This window comes from Peromyscus eremicus, chromosome 19 (genome assembly GCF_949786415.1).
Source record: "Peromyscus eremicus chromosome 19, PerEre_H2_v1, whole genome shotgun sequence".
Classification (NCBI taxonomy): domain Eukaryota; kingdom Metazoa; phylum Chordata; class Mammalia; order Rodentia; family Cricetidae; genus Peromyscus; species Peromyscus eremicus.
In genome coordinates this window covers 30,838,707-30,854,844 of record NC_081435.1, presented here as the reverse complement: position 1 = coordinate 30,854,844, position 16,138 = coordinate 30,838,707, and the positions used below count along the sequence as shown (strand labels likewise).

The window sequence follows — 16,138 nt, the reverse complement described above, 5'->3', positions numbered from 1 at the left end:
TCATCTTCCATATAGGAAATAGAAAAAAAAAAACTCCATGGTATGCTTTTGAGAATTAACAGACTATATATGTAAATTGAGTAGGTTAAAAGTGGTAGATGTTAGCAACATTGGTGTATCTAAATTGTCTTCCAGGGCAATTTAATAAAAGAAATAAATTATTTATTGAATGTCTTCTGTGTGCCTGACATCCTATCCTTTTATTATTATTTGCCTGAGGTGCTAACACAATCACTAGATCATGGTCCAGGGTAGTAGTAAAGGAATTCTCTGTTTTGGACTAGCCTATTTAATTCCTAAATCAATCCAGTCTTCACGCAGTTCCTACTTTTGAAAATTGGGGGTAATATGTAACTCCTTCACAACAGAATAGCTATTAGAGTTAGACACGATGGTGTAATTAAGGCATTTAGCACAGGTCTGGCTCCAAGAACATTCTTGATTTATGTTAGGCTGATTCATCACTATTATTATTGTTGCTGTTATTATTACTTATTCCAACCTCATTCTCATCTCTGCTCAGGGCTTAGATAGGATCTAAAGGTTTTCCTAGGGATGGAAGGATGGCTCATTGACTAAAAGCACTTGTTACTCTTGTTGGACCTGGGTTCAATTTCCAGCACTGATGTGGAGGTTCATAATCATCTGTAACTCTAGTTCTTGGGGATTCTGTTGCCCTCTGATCCTCTCTTTGGCACCAAGCACTCACATGGTACACGCTGCATATGCGGGGCAAGATCCCCACCCCCCAAATTAAATAAATTGTCCCTGGATTTCATGAAAGCCTACCTCACTTGTTTGAGTCCAAATGGTAAAACGAAGATCCTTGATTTAAAACTGGGTTTTACATAGATGTTTCTTGGAAGATGTTTACTGGTCCTACAGGTACCTGTCATCATTTCTATCAGCTGATTCATGTTGACAAAAGAGAATGCTAACTTTTCTTTTATGTATTTTCATTTAGTATCCCAACCCCATGGATAAAAATGTCATCTCTGTAAAAACTGTGGAAGAAAAGAAAGGTAAGTTCTCTGAATATGCCTGCACTTTAGTTATGCTCATTAAGTATACTGACTTTGTAAAGGATATATTTGTGTGTGTGTGTGCGCGTGTGTGCGTACGCCTGCCTGTATATATATCTATTACATCTATCTATTACAGGGCTCTTGTCACTTTCTAAATTATAGTTGATGGTAAGACTGAGGCTGGGCAGGTGACATGTTGAAGTACTTAATGTGTGCCAACATCTTACTTTGATTAGCTCGTTCAATGTTTAGAAAGATGTTTGAGGTAGGAATTAAGATTATTCCCATTTAATGCAGGGTAGTAAAGTACAAAGAGACTGACCTGCCCAAGCTCATTGGGCTGTATCTCTGTCCCATGTCAATTTTTAGATGGCAAAACATTTGTAGATAGCGCACAGATGAAGCCAGGCATGGTGCGGCTCATGTCTGTAATACCAGCCATTGAATGGTGGAGGCGAGAGAATGAGGAATTCAAGGCTAGCCCAGACTACTAAAAAATAGCATGTGACATTGCTGTAAATTGCTTAGATTTACAGCAATGAAACCATTGTAAACCATACTGTGGTTTGGCAAATTACGGCTCATGCTGGGTGTTTTTGTAAGCAAGGTTTTGTTGCACATTAGCCACTCCCTCTGTTTGTATGTTATCGATGGCTGCTTTATCTGAGTTATAGCAAGAGCTGAGGATTTGCAAAAGAGACCATATGGTCCACAAATCTAAATTATATACCCCATGACCCCTTTCAGAAAATTTGACTGCTCCACCTCGGGGGTCTTTGGTGATCTCTGCATTTCCTTCTTCAGGGGAGGCATTGTAACTGTTAGTGTTGGGACTTGAGGCGTGGGCGGTGCCGGGAGCTCTGATGATGTGCGCACTTGATGCACAAGCCTGTGGAGATATCCAGAGCCTGGCCCAGCATGCTCTTCAGCCTTAGAAACCATGGGTGTTGCTGTTGGTGATGTGGCTGCAGCTTCTGCTGTGCTACATAAACATGACACCGTCTTATTTATGGGGCTGCTTTCTACATGCCTGCGGCTGTAGAAATAGACTGTAAAAGCTTTTTCTCATGGACCTGTATGTAGTATGGGATGAGCTTGCTTTCTGGCCTGAGACAAACCTGATTTCGAGTCCTGGATCTGTTACTTCCCCCATGACCTAACTTTTAAAAGGCTGTAAGTCATTGTCTGTCAAATGGTAAAACAATCCTGTGAATTTCAGGATGTCATCTTTGCCTCCATTTTTTTTTTCCACTATTTAATCCTGGCTGACCTGAAACTTGCTATGCTCACCAGGCTAGCCTAGAACTCACAGAGAGCCACCTGCCTCTGCATCCCAGGGGCTGGGATTAAATGCATGTGCCACCATGCCCAGAAGGGACTCCATTTTTAATATATGTGTTGCTCACACTGTCTGAGGTTGCCAAAGGGCTGCTAGGGGTGGAGCATTTGTTTCCTGACTGCAGGTTCCTGGTGGCCATAGTGTTTGCAACAGGGGTTGTTAGGAAAGCTGTATTCAGCGCACTGAGCCTTAGTAATTCAATGAGAAAGGACAGCACTTCACAGTCTGTCTTTTTTTTCTGTTTCCTCTCATCTAACTTACACTTGTTATTATTATCGTTAGTTTTAACTCTCCTCCAGGAATGCTCTGGTCACAGGGGTTTCATTCCTCTATGAATATGACTCATGTAGTTATTTAGTTACAGGCTTAAGTGATACACTCAGAAATCTTTGTGTGACAGTGTGGTCCAGGAGGTGGCGGAATCCGTTACCATCCCCTTGTTATGAGCAGGTGGCCACTGGCCACTGCCACTGGATGCTTGACACTGATCACCCAGAGTGGTGGCCTGTTTGTGATACATTTTCTCAACTTTAGCACTGTGTTTGAGGTTGTTTTACTGTTATCTCTCGAGCATTTGTAATTTGGCTTAGAAAACTGATCAGAAAAGGAGAATGCTTTTTTTTTAATTTTTTTATTTTATTTCATATTTTGTTTGTATATGTCTGTGGGATATGTGTGCCTAGATGTAGGCGTCTGAGGAAACTAGATGTGTTGGATTCTTTGGAAATGGAGCTCTAGGCAGGTATGAGTTGCTTGAGGTAGGTGATGGGAACCAAACTTATTTACTTTTTATAAGAGCGGTAAGCACTCTTAACCACCGAGTCATCGCTCCAGCCCCCGGAAAACTTAATTTTGTGTTAAACCTTATCTGTAAGAATTCTACATATTGAAAATTGAAGTTGAGTTAAAAAGCTCTATGGACTCTTAGATAAGAATACGCTTTTCCCTAATTATTTTTTGGCTATGAAATTTTCTTTTTCTAGATGAATCAACAGGACTCATCTATAGAAAGAGGATTGCTATCTGTCAGAATGTGGTTCCAGAAATTTTAAGAAAGGTAAATTCATTTCAGAGTTTAATCACAGTGGGTACAAAATTGAGGAGTTTTAATAGTCATAGAAAAAGACAGCATTTTCTGATCTAAAGTAGTGTCAGAATTTCCCACTTCCCCAGTCTCTGGTTTTGCAGGGGAAATATTTCTTTCATGCCCATCCCAGTTTTGGCAGATGCCTCTGGAATGTCTCATCTCTGTCCTTTCCAAGAAGGGCTCTTCATGGATGTGGGGAGATTTAATGATTATTTTGCGGGCACTTTTGGCATTTTGAACGAAGTGTTGTCTTTTCTAGTCTGTCTGTGGTTAGCAATAGATAGGAACAATTAGAAGTGGGAAGATTGTATTAGTGTCATGTTCGGTTAGGAAGTCCACACTTCCGTTTTGCAATGCACTGTCAGAAGTAACAGCTGTCTCTGGAAGCATAATATTCTTAGTGCCCTGTGCAAGCCTTTTGGTGTGTATTTCTGTGAAATAAGGTCGCTGATGCTGGAATCTTCATGATAGAAAATTGTTTTCTCTCTTTGAAACCCTTAAGCACTCTGATGATTCTGTGTTGGACGGAGGTAAGTTGAAAACATCATTTGCATGGCTTGAACCATACACGGATTTTCTTCTTCAGAGAGGGCCTCACTCCATAACCTTGGTGGGCCTGGAACTTAGGGTGTAGCCCAGGCTGGCCTCAAACTGAGCATAATCCTCCTAAAGTTGGCCATCTAAGTTCTGAAATAACACGTGTGTACCACCATGATTAGCTGTAGAAGTATTAAAAAATGGTTTTTATTTATTCTGAAAATTTCATGTGTATATATATATGTGTATATATATACATATATATGTGTATATATATATATATATACATATACATATATGTCTTGATCTTATCTACCCCCTTACCCCTCTAACTTCCTTCAGAATCTCCCTCCCAACTTCATGTTCTCCTGTTTTTATTCTAGTATTATTATTTTTAAATCGTTGAGTCTAGTTAGTGTTGCCCATATGTGCTTGGGTTTGTAGTTATCCACTGGGGCATGGGTACCCCTCCAAAGAAAAGTAGTTAGTGTTGCCCATATGTGCTTGGGTTGTAGTTATCCACTGGGGCATGGGTACCCCTCTAAAGAAAAGTAGTTAGTGTTGCCCATATGTGCTTGGGTTGTAGTTATCCACTGGGGCATGGGTACCCCTCCAAAGAAAAGTAGCTCTCCCTCCTTTAGCAGACTTCAACTGCAATAACTCCTCAGCTAAGCCTCCCCTGTCTGTGCTATCTATGCTGGATTTTTAACCAGCTTGCTCTTATGCAGGTCTTATGCAGGTAAGCACAGCCCTTGTGAGTTCATAGGTACAACTGCCATGTCATGTCCGTAAGACAGCCTTCTACAGCACTCCTCTCCTGCATTCCCTCTTTCCTCTCTTCCACCGGGTTCCCTGAACCTGGAGGTGTTTGCTATCGATGTCCCATCTATGGCTGAGCACTTGCTGTCTTTTATTCTCAGTACTTGAAACAGTTATGGAGCCCTTCATTCACAATGTAGGATTTTTTGATGGGGGTCTTTGAATACATAAGAGGAGAGCATCTTGACAGGCACTTAAAAAATGCCTCAGAAGAGATTCCCTGTGTGATACAGAATGAATCTGGGCACTAAGGATTAGCTTGCAGATTAAATTGCTGTGCTTATGCTAGGAAAAAAGGCAGCTCCCATCCATTCCTCATCGTGGGTTAAAGCAGTTATTCCCTTAGTGGAAAGAAAGCTAGAACCACGAAGAAGATGAACCTCTTTTGACTTGCAGATGGAAAGCTGTGTTGCGCTTCAGCGGCAAATTATCACTGGCTTTTCCAGAGTTCATAGCTGCCTTTGCCCCATATACGCACTTTGAATCTATTATTTAAAAAGGCATTCAAGTTCGTCTTGTATCTCAATTCTTAAATAATTTAAGGCTCTGACTTGTACAATTCTGCCTTTGTAGCTTTCCTTGTCCTCCCCACCTGGGAAAGCATCGATTTCTAGGGACTGAACAGAGATTACAACTAGGAAAATATTTCTCTTGATACTGCCCTGCACGGGAGCGTGTAGGTGGGCCTGATGAGGATCCATCAATGCAAGGAGGCCTGCCCCAGAGGAGACACGAGACAGCTGATAATTTGTTTAGTGGCCTACATCAATCCTGGGCCATTTGTAAACCCTGGGCAGCATGTAGTGAGGCCACAGTGTGTCTGATTATCTGAGACTGAGGGGTGTTGCTGAAGTGCTATCCCTACATTAGGGACACCTGTCCCTTTTGTTGTCTAAGGCTGAGATCTACCCTAGGCAGTCTTCATGTAGCTTGCTCTTCCTAAATTGAGAATGCTGTCCTCTCTGTTGGACAGGTGAGTATTTTAAAGGTACCTAATGTCCAGCTAGAAGAGGAGTCGTGGCTCAGTCTCCAGGAAAGGAACATGGCTATTCGGAGTCACTGTCTCACGTGGACACAGTATGCTTCCATGAGGGAAGAGTCTGTCTTCCGGGAAAGTGTGGAGAATCCAAATTGGTAAGATCACCTGTGTGTGTCTGTGTGTGTCTGTGTCTCTGTGTGTGTGTGTGTGTGTGTGTTGGGTGTGGGGATCCATATACACAGTATATGATTTCATACTTATGGTCTCTGTCTATGACACATATTTCACATTATTTTTAATCATGTAAGTAATAGATGAATATGTTTTCTTTTGGAGAAAATATGACAGAACTCCAAGTACCCTCCAAATTCTGGTATTTTCTTACTCTTGCCAAAGGCAATGAATGTCACCAATTTGTTGGATATTCTTTTTGGCCCTTTAAAGTCAATCCAGGTATTCAACAGAGTTTAAATAAGGAAAATATTTTGTTTGATATTTTCATGCATGTGACTCTGCCGGTGGGCCTGCCTAGCACCTGCCAATTCAAGTAGACTTAAGGAGGTGCTTCTCCACAGGCTCACCCAACCTGCTTAGTTTGTATGTCTTTTTTACATGCATGATTATTTATTTATTTATTTATTACATATACAGTGTTCTGCCTGCATGTATGCCTGCATGCCAGAAGAAGGCACCAGATCTCATTATAGGTGGTTGTGAGCCACCATGTGGTTGCTGGGAATTGAACTCAGGACCTCTGGAAGAACAGCCAGTGCTCTTAACCTCTGAGCCATCTCTCCAGCCCACATGCATGATTTTTATGTCATCCAAGTTTTGTACACTTATCTTTTATATTTACTAGACTGCTTCTGAGCTTTATTTATCTTATACATGTAGAGCTAGATTATTCCTCTGCATGCGATTCAACTTTACTACATTTTATTTAGTTACTGCCACAACGGTAGATACTCTGCTGGTCTCTAGTTTCTCTTTGTTGTAAAGGGAGAATAGCATATCCATGAGTTGTATGTCCTCTGAATATGACTCTTACGTGATATGTGTTTCACTCAGTGAAAATTTTCAGTGTTGTATTTGTTGCAAAATTATCTATAAACAATCAAATTTACCTTTCCTAGCACACAGTAGCGACACAACTGTACATGTGATACATATGTACACAGTTACTGCTTAACCCTGCAGGTATACTAAATTCTCCTGAAATGTGTGACTTTAAGTGGATTCTGTGGTATGTAGAGGGCTCACAGATAAGCATTGGAGAAACCTGGAGTGTTAATCATGCTGGGTTATCTCCTCAATGGAGTGAATGAATATCTGCTTTCCATCCCGAAGGATGGATATTGTTAATAACCTGGTGACATTTGGTGACCTACCTGTAGGGCCATACCTCACCCAAATCCCCCAGAATGTTTATTGCAGGCTCTCCCTCCCTTGACCTTTATCTTTATCTTTGTTTCTCAGTCAATAGAACCCATCCTCAGGGGAGATGTCACATGTAGTTTATAGCCTGCTAACCTCTACGCTATCTTGGTCAGAGACCACACCAGATCCTAGGCCCTTAAGCAATCATTTATGGTGGAGGTCATGCATATTTTTCAAAAGAGTTTCTGTGTAGCCACATCTTAAGATTTATTGTCCACATGGGACTGGGATAACTGTTACCAGGAAACTTTTTTCCAAAATCGTACTAGACTTAAAATGTGTCTAAATAAACTGGCCTGGTGTCAGGCTTCAGAAGTTTGAATCGGTGTTGGCTAACGACATTGAGCGAACCAAATATCTTTCTTTACCTCACGCTAATGTTTTCCTGTGTCCGTGAAGCTTACAGGGATCCCTACAGTGGTTGTATGCCTTATATGTTAGTTTTAAAGCACTGTGGGCTGGTTTTCAGGACACGTACAATTTGAGTTCCAGGAACTCTTTAGTTTGAGATGCCGTAATTAGATACCACAGTCTTGGCTGTTCAAGCAACACCTGTGAATTTCTCATGGCTCTGGAGGCTGGGAAGACCATTCTGTGGGCACTGGCAGATCTGGTGTCTGTGATCCTGCTTCTAGCCTGTCTCCTGTTAAACCCGATGGTGGAGAACATGTGATCTGCTTTCTTTCTTCATGGAAGGATTCCATGGCTGAGTTCTACATTTATGGAATCATGTAAACTTGGTTTATTTCCCAAAGGCCAGTGTCCTAACTCCTTCCCACTCTGGGTTAAGGTTTCAACACACAGGCTGGAGGCATCCGGGTAGTACACAGCTTGTCTCCCATGCATGAGGCCTTCCATCCCTAACACCAAAAATACAATGCAATTCAATTCAATAAAATAAAAATGGCAACATATGAGTTTTGGGGTACATAGACACATAGTTTGTAGCAAAGATTCTGGAGTGTTGTCTTGCAGTGTGTTAGCATATAAGTTTGCACTCCATAACAGCACTCAGCAGAGTTTACTTCCCTACAACATGGCCTGTAGTTAATTAACACAATTTAATTTTTATAAGTACAATGGGTGAGAAACAATCAATTGTAGCATGAATTGTTAGACGGTCTTATTAATAAAAACAAACCCGGAGCCAAGTATTGGGGTGAACGCTGAAAGATCAGAAAAACAGAACCAGCTACAGCTAACCTCACCTCGCCAATCCCTCACCTGATCTCATTTCCTCAAACTGGAAGCCTCTGTGTCCTCATCCAAGTGGATCTCAGCTGAACTGCTGCTCAAAAGCCTAAAAGCTTAACAGACTCTAGTTACTGGTTTTCATGCCTTATATACCTTTCTGCTTCCTGCCATCACTTCCTGGGATTAAAGGCGTATGTCACCTTGCCTGGGTGTTTCCAGTGTGGCTTTGAACTCACAGAGATCCAGATCTCTGTTTCCAGAATGCTAGGATTAAAGGTGTGTGCCACCATTTTCTGATCTCTATTTGGTGGCTGTTCTGTTCTCTAACCCCAGATAAGTTTATTAAGGTGCCCAATATATTGGGGAACACTATCACCACAATCAATTCCTTGAAAACACATTTAAAAGAAAGATTTTTATATTTCTATGTGTATGGGGCTTTGTCTGCATGTTTATATGTGAACTATATGTGTGCCTCCTGCCTGCAGAGGCCAGAAGTAGGCATTGGATCCCCTGGCAGTGGAATTATAGATGTGTGTGAGCTGCTGTGGGTGCTGGGAACCAAACCCAGTCCTCTGCAGGAGCAGCAAGTGCTTCTTAACTGCTCAGCCCTCTCTCCAGTCTCCTTGTTTTGTTTTTGAGACAAGTGTCTCGCTATTTTCTCCTAGGCTCCCGCCATCCTCCTGCCTCAGCTTCTTTGGTGTCTGTTATTTTTTTTAGCACCCAAAGATAGATTTTGAAACAAAAGTAAGACATCACAATCACTAAATATTAATGACAACCATTACGGTGAATGATGTGATTTCAGAAGATAATTTACTGTGTTTTATTATGACTTTTCTGTGTGGCTTGAAACATTTTATTATATAGCTACAGTTTTAATGAAAATAATAAAACCTTCAAATAACTAATTGTCCCAATGTAAAAGCCATTCTTAGTGCCCAGCCTTTTTCCATATCATTTCCTCCTGCACAGCTCTGGCCACACATCAATGATGCTAGGATGTTTCAACAGCCTCCCGGATGAGTAAGGAAGCATGTCTTATTCACATTAGAGAGAGAGCCATGGAGCCATAGTTTTTGCTTGGCTGATGCCCAGAGCTGACATAGGACATAGATGGCTGGGATTAAAAGCTGGGGCCAGAGAATAGAGCTCTGTTGTTGGCATGCAGATGGCGTAAAAGGATGGCATTGTCTGATGCATGCAAAGTAAGTCTTTCATTTCATCCTCTTTATTTTAGTACTGTATTTTGTTAATGTTATTTGGTATTATATTTGGGCTATTGGATAGTCTTAAAAGTTGTCTGTGTCAGTTAAATTACAATTTGCCAAGATAATCCAGGAAACTTTTCACTTTATGTTTTTTAAAAAAATTATATGAAAAGAATAATTCTTTTTTTTTGTTTTTGTTTTTGTTTTTGAGACAGGGTTTCTCTGTGTAGCTTTGTGCCTTTTCTGGAACTCGCTTTGTAGACACTCACAGAGATCCACCTGCTTCTGCCTCCCGAGTGCTGGGATTAAAGGCGTGCACCACCACCACTGCCTGGCTGAAAAGAATAATTCTTATTATGAGGAAAAGGTGTAAGACTATGACTCTGGTAACTAATATTAATTCTGGGAAACAAATCACATGAACTAGACTAGACATCATGCTTATTTACATACTTTTTTTATAATTTAATTTAATTCTACATATCAGCCACGGATTCCCTTATTCTCCCCCCTCCCGCCCCCCCCCCCCCCCGCCCCCCTCCCCGCCTTCCCCCCAGCCCACCTCCCATTCCCTTCTCCTCCAGGGCAAAGACTCCCCTGGGGATTGAGTTCAACCTGGTAGAGTCAGTTCAGGCAGGTCCAGTCCCCTCCTCCCAGGCTGAGCCAAGCGACCCTGCATAGGTCCCAGGTTTCAAACAGCCAACTCATGCACTGAGTACAGGACCCGGTCCCACCGCCTGGATGCCTCCCAAACAGATCAAGCTAATCAACTGTCTCACCCATTCAGAGGGCCTGATCCAGTTGGGGACTCCTCAGCTTATTGGTTCATAGTTCATGTGTTTCCATTGGTTTGGCTATTTGTCCTTGTGCTTTATCCAACCTTAGTCTCAACAATTCTCGCTCATACAAACCCTCCTCACTCTCGCCAATTGGATCCACCTGGGGCCTGGCCGTGGATCTCTGCATCCGGTTCCCTCAGTCATTGGATGGGGTTTCTAGCACGACAATTAGGGTGTTTGGCCATACTTTTTACATACTGTTTACATTCTACTATTCTTAGTCCGTTCTTACTTGACTCTTAGGTTTCTGAACTTTTAGCTATTGCAGTGTTATAATGGAAATCTCTGCAACTGTATGTTTTATCACGTATTTAATTACTTTTTTGGAGACAGGGTCTCATGCTACCAACGCTGGTCTTGAATACATTATGTAGCCAAAGATGACCTTGAACTTCTAATTCTTCTGCTTCTACCTTCCAAGTACTAGGATTACAGGCCTATGCAACTACCCCTGGTGTATGCAGTGCTGGAGATGGAACCAGGACTTGGTGCTAGGCCAACACTCTACCAACAGAGCTACACCCCAACCTGTCATCTATGATCTAAGAATTTTTTTATGACTCAATTCTAATTTGTAGTATGGATATGTGTATATATGGAAAGACAGAGAATGAATAAATATGAATGTGTGTTACTGAAGACTTGGACAAGCCCGGCAGATGCTCTACCACTGAGCTGTAGCCTCAGTTTGCATAGTTCAAAATAGAGAAACAGAAATTATGCTTAGAACTATTTACCATTATCCTGCAAGACTCTGCTCCATGTTTAGGTTTTCTGTTATCTCAGTACATCATCCCCAGAAGTGCTCACTTCCCCACTTAAGACTGATGGGACTGGGAACCTGCTGTCTTACTTCCAGAGCCAGATGTAAGTCCAGGAAAGATGTGTGTTCAGGGATTTATGTATTTCCCATGGACAATCCCCCACGTCGATGTCGTCTTCTCTGTTGTACAGTGACTGGTGTGTGTAGGTCCAGGATGCCATGGGGAGTGTGTTGGCGAATGTCAGAGTCTCTGGACTCAGAGACTCCAGGCTGATGTTCTCCTTGCCCTTAGGACCCCTCAAGACAAGCCAGAAAATAGAAAAGTGAACAAAACAACAACAGAACAAAATTAAAATCATCTCTTGTGGGAATGAGCTTTTACTAGGAAAATGGAAAGTGGTGGTTAAAAAAAAAAAGAAGAAAAAAAATGATAATTTCTGCTTTCTGAAAACCTCCATTCTGAGATAGGCTTATTAGTTTCTTAGTATTTGTGTTTGAACTGATTCTTCTTTAAGTTTAGTAATATATTTGATTTAATCCAGTATGTCCAAAATATTATCATATCTACATATAATTAGTATAAATAGTTAAGAGATATTTTACAGAAATTTCTAATGAGCCTCTGACATCTAGTATGCCATTACCATTTTGAGGGCCCGGCATCCACGTGTGGCCTGTGGCTGCCACTAGGAAATTACAGTTTTGGCTAAGAAGGTCGAGTAAGCTTACTATCTCTTGCCCTTTCCTTTGTGACCTCAGAACTGGAGCAGCTTGGCAGTGATCTTATGTATTCTAACCACTATTACACCTGTTTTAAATACATTTATTAGGTCTGAGTTCTTCCTTTGTAACTAAAATTTATTTTTTTTTTGGTTTTTCGAGACAGGGTTTCTCTGTGTAGCTTTGCGCCTTTCCTGGGACTCACTTGGTAGCCCAGGCTGGCCTCGAACTCACAGAGATCCGCCTGCCTCTGCCTCCCGAGTGCTGGGATTAAAGACGTGCGCCACCACCGCCCGGCTAAAATTTTTTGATGTCTATGTGTGTGTGTGTGTGCTCGAGTGCACGTGTGCCGTGCCATGTATGTGGAGGTCAGAGGACACCTTGTAGGAACTAGTTCTCGCCTTCTACTGTGTGAGTTCTGGCAAAGTAATTTTACCTGCTGAGACAACTCTCTGGCCCTTTAAAAAATAATTTTAAAAAATTTAATTCATTGACAGTTCCATATGTGTATAATAATGAATTTTGGTAATTTTCACCTACCGTTGCCAACTCTCATTCTGCTTTCTTTCCTGCTGAAACCATTCTTCCTAGTAAGTCCCCTTCCACTTTCAGGATGTGTGTGTGTGTGTGTGTGTGTGTGTGTGTGTGTGTGTGTGTGTTTGTGTGTGCCTCTGAATTAAATTAGGATTGTTTTCATGAGCATAGGATGGGCAATCAGTGACCACACCACTGAGGACTGTGTCTTCCTTGTCTGGTGTCCATTTTCTGCCAGTGGATCCTCTGGGAGGGGTGGGACCTCATGGACCCCTCCCCTCTCCATGGTGGAATGCTGAGAACCATAGCTGCTGTGAGTCCTTGAGTACACCCACTTAGTTTTGAGTGATTTAACTTGTTCTTTTTTCCTTTACAATAGACTTTAATTATCCTGTCGCAGACCGTGGTAGATGTAGGGTTGCTTTGGTTTTAGTAGTTGACATTGTACCTAAGTAACGCTGTTCTAGATGACAGTTGTCATCTTGAGGAGTTTGCCTTCCGCTCCTCACCCCACAACTGTATTCTTGTGGCAAGTTAATCTGTACCTTCAGTTTCTCCTTGGTGGAGTTTTTTGCTTTTGAGTGAGGCGATGATTCTTCTACATTCGGTGTAGCATCTCAGCTCCTGATATCTGAACTTTCCCACGTCCAACACCCCATCCTTGTGCTCTGATGGCATAAGACCTCACATCTGACTTCAAAATGCTCAGCTGAGTATATGCCAAGAGTGTTGAAGGTTCACTTTTTTTTTTTTTTTTTTTATAAAAATTTCAGTGAAACCACTCCTAGAACGGAGTACAAAAGATGTTGAAAGCACACATGAAATTTTACAAACAGATTAAAGTAATGGGTTGAACAGTCCGGTTTCATAGTTTTATAGAGGATCCCCAGGTGAATATTACTCATTCTAATAAATAGCTATGTAACCTTTGAAGTTTTCAGTTTAAGATTGTTGGCTGAAAGAGCCAAGTTTCAAGTAATTATCCAACAAATCACAAATAGTATGATTTATGTCTTTCAAGAGATACTTGTTGGGCAGTTTGTTTGTATATCTATCTCGTTCTTCTTCTGGATTTTTTTTATGTTGTTTTCAGCAGCAGATGTAGCAGTTGGGTGACTTCTGTGAGATTTTTAAGACTGGCACTGCCCTCTTTCAATTAATTTTGAGGCTCATGGTTCCCCAAGTATTAGCATCCTCTGACTCTATTCACTTACTTGGCAATTATTTCTAAGACTCAGTCTGGTGCTGCAGTACTTGAGGGTGCTTTTACCTAACAGCCTGAGTGAGTGCTCCTGTACTCAGCTGCAGACGCAACTCCCCTTGCCCATATTGACCTTGACTTCCGGGACACCAGAGGGTGATCTAACAATTAGCAGAGTTCATCGCCACTTACGACAGCTGAGCCACAAGGCCCCTTCTGTTCAAACTCAACATCTGGGTAGAGCCTTATTTGGGCTCAGAGTGACTGCCCTCATAAAGGACCTCATTTGCCTTCTGATGTTTGTGTTCACATTGTCAGGGTCTGTTCTGATTTTCTTACCTGTACTTCCTGTCTTGTGAGGGTTTTGTCATGGTTTTCTGTAACCCAGAGTCAAGCACAGTGTATGCCACACAGAAGGTGCTCCTGGCCCTTTGACAAATGAATGATTAATGTTAATGGGATTCAGATAGTACATCTGGTCCAAATTAGGAGTGGTGGAAGGGAGGGGAAAGAGATGTTACTGGGCAGAGGGTAGGTAGAACTTGGGAAGCTCTGATGGGATCGGGAGAAGGAGTCTTGTGTACTGATATGGGAAGCTCTCATTGATGCTCTTGGTCATCTGTGTGCTCTTTGCTCTGGGAAACATTGGCTTGAGCTCCCTCACACAGTAATGCTCAGATTTAGTAAGATCCTAAGGGGGACTCTACACTTGGAGGATATAAACACGGAGTAAGTGCAAGTTGTCACTAATGGTGAGTAAATGTTTCTGATGTTGGGGGCCTCTTAAAAGGCACTATGTTGGAAAAGTGGAGTAAGATGTTTGACTGAGAGGAGAGGTGATAACTGAGATGGAAAGAATGATTTTTAGCCAAGAGAACATTCTGTGGCACTCACAAGTGAAAGCTTTTGAAATATCTTAGTGGACATCATTGGTACTTTTAATCCTCCGTAGGTTTAGAGTTGTGTCTTACTCCAAGGTTCAGAGGGGAATTAAGAAGTATAGATGTGTTGCAGTGAGTCTAGCTTTGTAGAGGCTCCAGGTGAATCTGCCCAGTAGCTTTGGAAACTTTGATAACCAGCCAGTGTCCTATGGCACTACTGATAAGCAGATACAGAGCTGGCACCCCTTTAGAACTCTATCCCCATTTTGCAAAGTTCAAGTTAATCTTGTAAAGCGTGACAAGTTGATAATCTTCTCTAGCAAACAGCAAACATTTCCCAGCGAAAACATCCCACTAAAAAGCATAGGAAACTCTCAGCAGCTCCTTGAATGTGTGTGAGAGGAATGACTGATGAAGGGAAGGGGTGAAGAATTGAGACTCCAGTGAGCCTGATGCATGAGAAAATGTGTGGTATTGTCTGCTCTTAGGGAGCACACACCATGGGGGCATCTCTTTCTTTGTGGTCGTTATGCATCTATCCACAATAAATTAAATACTCAGAATATTAAAATGATAGTGTTTTATCAGCCAGGCAGTGATGTAGTGCAGAACTCACAGACCCCAAGACCATCAAGAGGAGCGCGGTGATTCAGATGTGCCTGTCAGGAGGTTCATCAGCCTGGAAGCCTGATTATCCTCAGAGCTGGGCTGTATTTTGTCACTGTGACAGCATACCAGAGGAAAAACCTGACTTAACTGAATCACCATTTATTTTGTCTTACCATTTCAGAGAGTCCAGGGCATGGCCATCTGGTCCTATTGCCTTCAATCAAGCTTGTGGCGGGGTGTGGACATCACGGATGAAGGGCATGGAAGAGAAAAACCTCTTGCTTCACAGCAGCCAGGAAGGAGGAGGAGAGAGGTGGTGGTGGGTGGGTGGGGGAGTGGGAGAGAAAGAGGAAAGGGAGAGAGAGAATGAGCTTTAGCTATACTCTTCAGAGGTCCCCATGTCCTGTTTCCTCCTTTCTATTTGCCTCTCAATCACCCATTCAGTTATGGGTCAAGGGATCAATCCATTCATTAGCTCAAACTTGCCATGGTGCAATCATTTCCAAAATGCTCCACCCCTATATATCGTATTGGGAATCAATCCTTCTACATATGAGCCTTGTAGGGATGTTCCATAACTAGTCCAATGCAAGGGTATGCTGATTAGTTTTTTTGACAACTTGAAGAGCAAGCGTCAATTGAGGAAATGCCCCCTTCAGTTTGGCGCATAGTTAGTCTGTAGTATTGGTGAAATTCTTATGGCCACTCCACGTAGTTAAAAGGAGATTTATTTAATGGCGTAACTTACAAATTAAGGGATAGGTAGGTCGCGGGGTCTGGGGAAGGTGTATCACAGTCCAGCGGTGTTCTCTGGAGCTCTGCTTTGTCCACCTCCACCATCCAGGGTCCTGGAACCAAGAGAGTGTTCGCTGATCCAGATCTCGGGTCCCCAGGCACCTCCCTTGGCCCCGCCTTGTAGGCATGACAGTTGCCGAAGTCTCAATGGGGGTTGAAACTTCCAGA

At 42.2% G+C, this 16,138-nt stretch overlaps 1 protein-coding gene across 6 annotated transcripts in view; it reads left to right on the top strand.

Annotated features, from left to right (window-relative positions):
* The window catches only part of Prelid2 (PRELI domain containing 2), an 82,246-nt gene that overhangs the window by 19,994 nt on the left and 46,114 nt on the right, over nt 1-16,138 (top strand). For all 6 annotated transcript variants that reach the window (XM_059246154.1, XM_059246157.1, XM_059246155.1 and 3 more), the window contains 3 exons: nt 965-1,022; nt 3,348-3,421; nt 5,781-5,941. In XM_059246154.1, coding sequence (XP_059102137.1) covers nt 965-1,022; nt 3,348-3,421; nt 5,781-5,941 — 293 coding nt within the window. The remainder of the gene's footprint in view (nt 1-964; nt 1,023-3,347; nt 3,422-5,780; nt 5,942-16,138) is intronic.